This window comes from Pyxicephalus adspersus, chromosome 1 (genome assembly GCF_032062135.1).
Source record: "Pyxicephalus adspersus chromosome 1, UCB_Pads_2.0, whole genome shotgun sequence".
Taxonomy (NCBI): Eukaryota; Metazoa; Chordata; class Amphibia; order Anura; family Pyxicephalidae; genus Pyxicephalus; species Pyxicephalus adspersus.
The window spans coordinates 435,686-442,800 of NC_092858.1; the positions used below are offsets into that span (position 1 = coordinate 435,686).

Sequence of the window (7,115 nt, forward strand, 5' to 3'; positions counted from 1 at the left end):
CATGATGGGGCAGCTTGTTGTCAAGGGCAGGTGCTCTATGGATGGCGGTGGTGGAGCGCAGATCATTAAAGGAAAATGTTGTGTCTGATCCTATCGGCTCTACAGAGAGCCCACCATGGAAACTATCAGCAGGACCAACAGTGAGATCAGCGGCTGCTTTGCACAGTTAGGAGGATCATGGATCATTTCTTACCAGCTGTGGACCAAACCATTTTCTGAATATGGGGGGTTGGGATAGCTCCTTTATGACAGGTGGATGGAGCCTGCTAACGCTTTTAAGGGCTGGTTAATTTTTCTGTTTGCATTCTCTGTTATATCCCTGAGAGATGACACAATGTTGATACTGGAGGAGGAGACTGAGGAAATCCTTCCTCCTGCCTGCAGAAGGCTGATATCATCTTAGCATGACAGTAAGGTAATGATCCAGGCAGATCTATTTCTGACAGGTCCACTTGAAAATAAATCTGTCGGGACCCACATGTATAGACAGTAAGCGTATATCTCAGTGATTCAGATATTATTTTGCAATGTATTGCATGGATTGATGTTTTATGTTATCTTCCTTCATAGCAATGATAGAGTCTGTGCTGAGTTGGACATTTATTAAAGCAGAAAGTGTTAATCTTTAGTGGTTAGCAGGACTGTGGAGGAAATGTTTACTTACCTGTAAGGCAAAGGAACTGCTTATCACCAATAAAGGATGGCCATTGATGGTCAGTGGAGGTCTCTCCCTAGACCACCCACATGCCGACATTTCTCCAATGACCACCAATGTAAGAAAACTAATCTTCCTTGTGGGGGGATGTCTCTCCATGGACCACCCACATGCTGACATTTCTCCAATGACCACCAATAAAAGGAGACACTTCCCCACTGATCCTTATTATGAGGGGATGTCTCTCCATGGACCACCCATGAGTAGTCATTTTCCACTGACAACCAATGTAAGGGCTCCATTTCATGGTCACTGATGAATTGGTGCTGCTCTCCGATGACCACCATTCATTTAAGAGGAGACAAACTTCCTACCAACATAATGGTGGCAATCGACCACTGAAGTTTGGAGAATGTCTCCACTGATCATCATTATAAGGAGAACTTTTCCACTACTTACTAATGTAAGGGGCCACTTCTCCTACTGCCCACCTGTGTAAGAGAACATTATAAAAAGTGCAATATTTCCTAATTACCTGAAAAAAAGAACATTTTTTATTTTTGTCCTCAATATATCTAAATATGGACATGACTCCTTTGTAATCCCCTGAGGATGACCCCACCCATACAAATATATACACATTGCCAGTGTTCTAGGGTTTTGCCCTAAATGGCCACGATTTTAGTAAGCAGGTCCTGATCTCTTTCAATCTGTAGCCATAGATTAGTGGATGCACAGTTGCTGGAAACAGATAGTAAATGGCACTGGTGAGGTTCTGAATATCCAGTGAGATTGGCATCCTGTAAGCAATGGAGGAGAGAAGACCACAGGAATAATTCAGGACCACAACAGAGAGGTGAGTGCCACATGTGTGCAAAGTTTTTTGGCGCGCCTTCCCCAAAATAACCTTCATGGTTGCACGCAGGATACAGCCATAGGAAGTGAGAAGCAGCGTGATGTCAATGAAGGTCACCACAATCCTCACCAAGAGCCCCACAATCTGGATTCTGGCAGTGTCCCTGCAGCCAAGGTTCAGGAGAACCATATTCTCACAAGTAAAGTCCAGGATCAGGTTAGAGGTGCAGAAGTAGACCTGGGAGGCAACAATAATGATTGGGGAGACCAACAGACTGCATTCAATGAAACCAACTATAGACATCAGCAGCAACAAGCGGCTGGTCATGATATCATGATAGCGTAGAGGCCAACAGATAGCCACATACCGATCCAGTGCCATCAAGAGCAGCACATCAGACTCAAACATGACCATTGTGTAAATAAAGAACATCTGGAAGAGGCATGCATCCAATGTAATGTAGTTCATCCCCAACAACACGCTCAGGACTGCCTTGGGCACAATGGCGGTGGTGCTGATGATATTAATGGAGAATAGTAGAGCAATGAGAATATACATGGGGGAGTGCAGCTTGGGCTCCACCCAGATTCTGTAGATGAGCAGGATATTTCCACTTAAAATCAGTACGTATATGATTAGAAATGGGAGGGCGAGGAGATGCCGAGACTCTGAGATCCCAGGAAACCCAAACAAAATGAATTCTGTGTACGAGAAGGGCAAAGAACGATTATCAAAAACCATTCCATTAAGATCCATCTCAGTGCTTTCCCTAAAGCAAACAAAAGTCACAAATCAACGTGAGTAATATTAATATCATTGTTATAAATAGATGGAGAATAAATCTCTGATTATAAGTCCTGGTTTTAGAGCTCTGCTTATTCTTGAAGCTGTTTGGGGCAATTGTAATGAAGGCTGTGGCAGGATGTCCCAGGGAGTCTCTGGACGGGTCATAGATGGAGTCTGCGTAGTGCCTGGGCATAGGAGTTCATATTGGGTTTCGGGAAAAGACAGTTGTTCTGCTAGAAAGAAAGCTCTTGGTAAAAGTTGGTGTTGACAGTCCTAGAGCCGATCAGAAAATAGCTGGGGGGTTCCTTTTCTGCCTAGTCCATCATAAGGTCTTCACTTGGGCAATCATCTGTATGCTGATCCAAAATGTATTGAACAAACTACAAAATCTATATTTTAAATATTCCTGCCGATGTTATAGTTACTTGTCTAAAATTAAGAACTCAATGGCTTTCGCAGATATCTAAGGTCGGCTTCATCAGCAGAGATTCACGGCATCAAGTTAACCACAGTAATACCAGGACCTTAGATGTCTCTGAAACGTGTTAGGGACAAATAACTATTACATCAGATGGAATTTTAAATATATGTATATTGTACTTTTTTATCCTAAAGATGTGGACACAGGATGCCTAATAAATACAAATCATACAATGTTTTGGAAGTTATAAAAACCCTGATATGTCACCAATGATGCCCCATCCCAGATATATATAAATGTAAGTTTTCATGGTAGTTCTGTACCAACCACTGTCTGTAATTGGTTTTCAGGTAGGTAGACAGTTCCCCGCCTTGGCTATGGTGGTAGCCCGGACTGTACATAGAACTCATTGTGATGAGCAATCCTCCAATGAAAATCACACATTTGGTTCTCAGACAGGGGCAGGATCTGTCAGGCAGCAGTATAGAAGATGGAAAGAAATGCACTACAGATTGGGGTACAAAAGGAAACTTTTCCTGCAAAACACAAAACCTGTTCATTGACAGGACATCTGGCAGAGGTAATATGCTTAACTTACCTGATATGCCTTAATCCTGATGAAGCGGATGTTAGATGTCTGTGAAATGCTTGAGTTCCTAATAGTATCTTTGAGATAAATCAGTCTCACATGTTGGTGTGCTATCCAAAGACTGATGGATTGGTGGAATAACCCAGAGGACCTTGAAGATGATATTTGGAAGACAATTCTAATTCCGTTATCCTTTTTCATGTGAAAGCCCTCTATAAAAATTAGAGAGAAAAAACACTAAATGTATCCTCAGGATCAGAATCATTGGAAAGCTGCAAAACCCAACATCATAAATAATGAGGTATTGAAGATCATCAATAGAAAACCACTGCCCTGAAATTCTTTTCTATTTCCTGGTGTAATAGGGAAGGGTTTGGGTTCACCTTCATCGTTTGCGAGCAGGGAAGCTCTGTTCATATCTAGGAGATATCAGTATGACGGATGTCTATTACTCGGAGACTACCTGTATCTGTCTGTCATTTAATGTATAGCGCCGCATAATATGTTGGTGCTATAAAAATAGTGCAATAATAATAATCACAGAAGCACATTAGACAATGGTATGATGTAGTGAGAATGACTTTTGTGTCTCATTTGTACCCATATACCCCCCCCCCCTCACTGGGTGCTCCTGTCACCAATTGCCTGTTAGAGGACCGTGAGCACAAATGTGTGAATTATTTTCTATTTTCAAATTTCTTTATGGAAATATTTAATTCAGCCAGAAATAAAAGCCTGAAAATAATTCTCACCATGGAATCCAGCGGAATCCTCACATAATCTGCCCCTGGTGTTATGTGTGACAATCTTTTCTCTGTGATTATCTGACACATTGGGAGTGATTTATTCCGATCAGACATATATATATAGTGTCAGAAGATGATCCCTAGGGGGCTCCACTGATTCCAATCACACTGGGAAGATTTACCCCCAGGAGAATCCCCAGCCTGATTTCCATGGGGTAGGTTATGGTTTTACTTATTTTTTCCTTGGGGAAATGAATACAATTTACTGCTGAGGACACTCCAATAATTTATTCCAATAAGTTATTCATTAACAGTGAATGTTCTGGAGAATTTTAAATGCCAGGAAAAAACTGATGTATAAGGGGACCATTAGGGTTTAAATACCACTTACAAAGACTGTTTGCCCCAGTCTGGGGTAATCCCACAGTAAATACCCCAATGCAGATATGTTATCATACTGTCCCTTGTATCTTCAGCCAGATCTGCAGCACCATAATACTCTCAGCCTTATCTGGGCCTTTAATATCTTTTCCCAGGAAAATGCTGACAAATCTCCTTAAATCCTGGCTTTTCCCCTCTTCATACCTTACAAATCATAAAAAATCATTTCATTTTAACAAAACTACTAATGTTTATATAGAGAGCAAAAGAAATGTTTATAATTCATAGATACAATCAGTCTCCAGTTTAGTAACCTCTAACCTAGTTATCAGCTCTCCAATGTTATCGATCCCGATTGATCCCTAATGATCCCCAATGGTCCCCAAATATAACTTAATAATATAACTTAATAATATAACTTTATAATATAACTTAATAATATAACTTAATAATACAACTTAATAATATAACTTTATAATAGATCGTTTTGTCATTTTGCTACAAACCAGTAAAAGTCTGTACCTCCCCTGAGAAAGCCAAAGTGGCGAAACGCGTGGGGCACAGAGATAACTATACTGTTTGCCTGTATTTACGTATTTAGCTATTTAACATTACTATGTATAGTGTTACGGCTGGTCTATGTACATTGTTTTAGTAAATATTGCTTATTATTTATGACAAAAAGTCTCTACTTCTTTCTATCCAACAAAATGTGGTAATGCCATTCGGGTTTGTAATCCTCTGGCTGTCTCAGAACATAATAAATGATGTCTTCCATGATCGTTGTCTTTGTAGTTTCCTATCATGATGACATTCTGTACTTTTCCTGATCTCCCCACCCACCGTGACCAGTTCTACATTCACGGAATAAGAGGCTTCACACCAAGTGGAAATGGAGAAGTCGTTGGGCCTGATTTATTAAAGCTCTCCAAAGCTGGGGAGGATACACTTTCATCAGTGAACAGATCAGATGAGACTCTTCCTCCTCTGCCCCTTGTTGTATACTGGGCCACTGATACGGCTATTCCATTAGCACCTGAGCGTGCACGTCTCGTATTGGGGAACAGAAGTTGGTGTGGTACTCTTGTGAAGAGGAAGAAGAATCAGAGGAGACGGCAACCATGGAGATCATCCTCCTGACCAACCTACTGGGCAATAACAGATCCCAACACAGGTAAGTCTCAGAGCCCCACATGACATTTACCCAATGGCCCATGATGAGCATGAAGCCCCCATAGTCACTGCTCCAGGTATCTGCCGTTGCTATACTCTGAAAATCTCAGGGAAGTAGAGACATTGCCCCTGATTCATCAAGCAGAATCGGATTTTCGGTCGCGCATTCGTATTAGCGATCCGGAATCGTGCGCGGTCGCGCTATTCAACAACTGAAAAAGTACGTTCGCGCTTCCAGCGATCGCGGATTTCAATGATGAATCAGGGGCATTATAGGATACATATTCATAGAGTGCAAAGATGGTTTGATGGTGGATGGGTATCTTTCACACAAGCTGAGCACATTCCATCGTTACTTCAAAAGACCTGGCTTCCTCAAACTTGTGAGTAAGGGACTGTACCACCAGAAGCTTGGCACAATGATCCATCATGGAATCCCTCCTTGGTCAAGAGATGGACAATGCTGAGTTAGGAGAGGACAATGATCCATCATGGAATCCTCCCTAGGTGAAGGAATGTAAAAGGGTGAGATGTGGGAGGACAATGATTGATCCATCCTGAAATCCCCCATAGGTGAAGCCATGTACAAGATTGATATTGGAGAGGACAATGATCTATAATGGAAGCCTCCTTTGGTGAAGGGATGTAGAGGGGTAAGATATTAGAAGACAATGATCCCTCATGGAATCCCCCCTATGTGAAGCATTGTACAAGGCTGAGATATGAGCGGATGATGATCCATCATGGAATCCTCCCTAGGAGAAGTGATGTACAAAGCTGAACATTGTTCAAACTACAAGGGAGCCACAGAGACCTGAGACCAATGCTAGTTATAGAAAACCAGGAGTGAGATTATAATTCATATGTATAATTATTGTAAATTATAATATAATTTATGTTCACTTTAAATTGAACCTCTCCCCATTTTATCTCAAGATTTTCAACAGGTAAAGGTTACATCATTTTCTGGCTTTTTTACCAATGTGGATTATGTGGGTTTTAAATGCTAAATGCTAATCCTAAATTCCTTGAGACCCATTTACACGTGCAGGCTGCAGTAATGTGCAATATAACACATGGTAAATGATTGTGATATGTGGGGGTCCGTGAATAATAAATAAGGAAACCCCAACACACAGCACAGTGCACCGCAATGTATCATATAACTAGAGAATAATCTATTAAAGTGCAATGGATTCAGTCAGAATGATGGTCATAAAGCAATCTGATTGGATGAGATCATTGTATATTTGTTAGTTTTATTCTGATATTTTGTGTATAAGTGTACAAAGATGCTTTTCCCTGCCTGACTCTCCCCGGTTAGGGGATATGATAGAATATATGGGTAACTTCCTGGGGAAATGAGTTGTGTTCTGGCTGTTACGGAGCATTGTACGCATTCAATAAGAATAATATTAAATGTGTTTTGTGTCATTCTTTAACACTTTCTGAAGCTTGCAGTTACGCAAATATTTCCACTTTGTTACAATGACGAAATTAAAATTGTC

The 7,115-nt window shown here is 41.0% G+C and overlaps 1 protein-coding gene across 1 annotated transcript; it reads right to left on the bottom strand.

The window, feature by feature from the left end:
* Positions 1-1,307: 1,307 nt before the first annotated feature.
* On the bottom strand, positions 1,308-2,267 carry LOC140321762 (olfactory receptor 52L1-like). Its single transcript, XM_072398549.1, has one exon. It carries the CDS (start codon positions 2,265-2,267, stop codon positions 1,308-1,310), a length of 960 nt encoding a protein of 319 aa, XP_072254650.1.
* Positions 2,268-7,115: the final 4,848 nt, after the last annotated feature.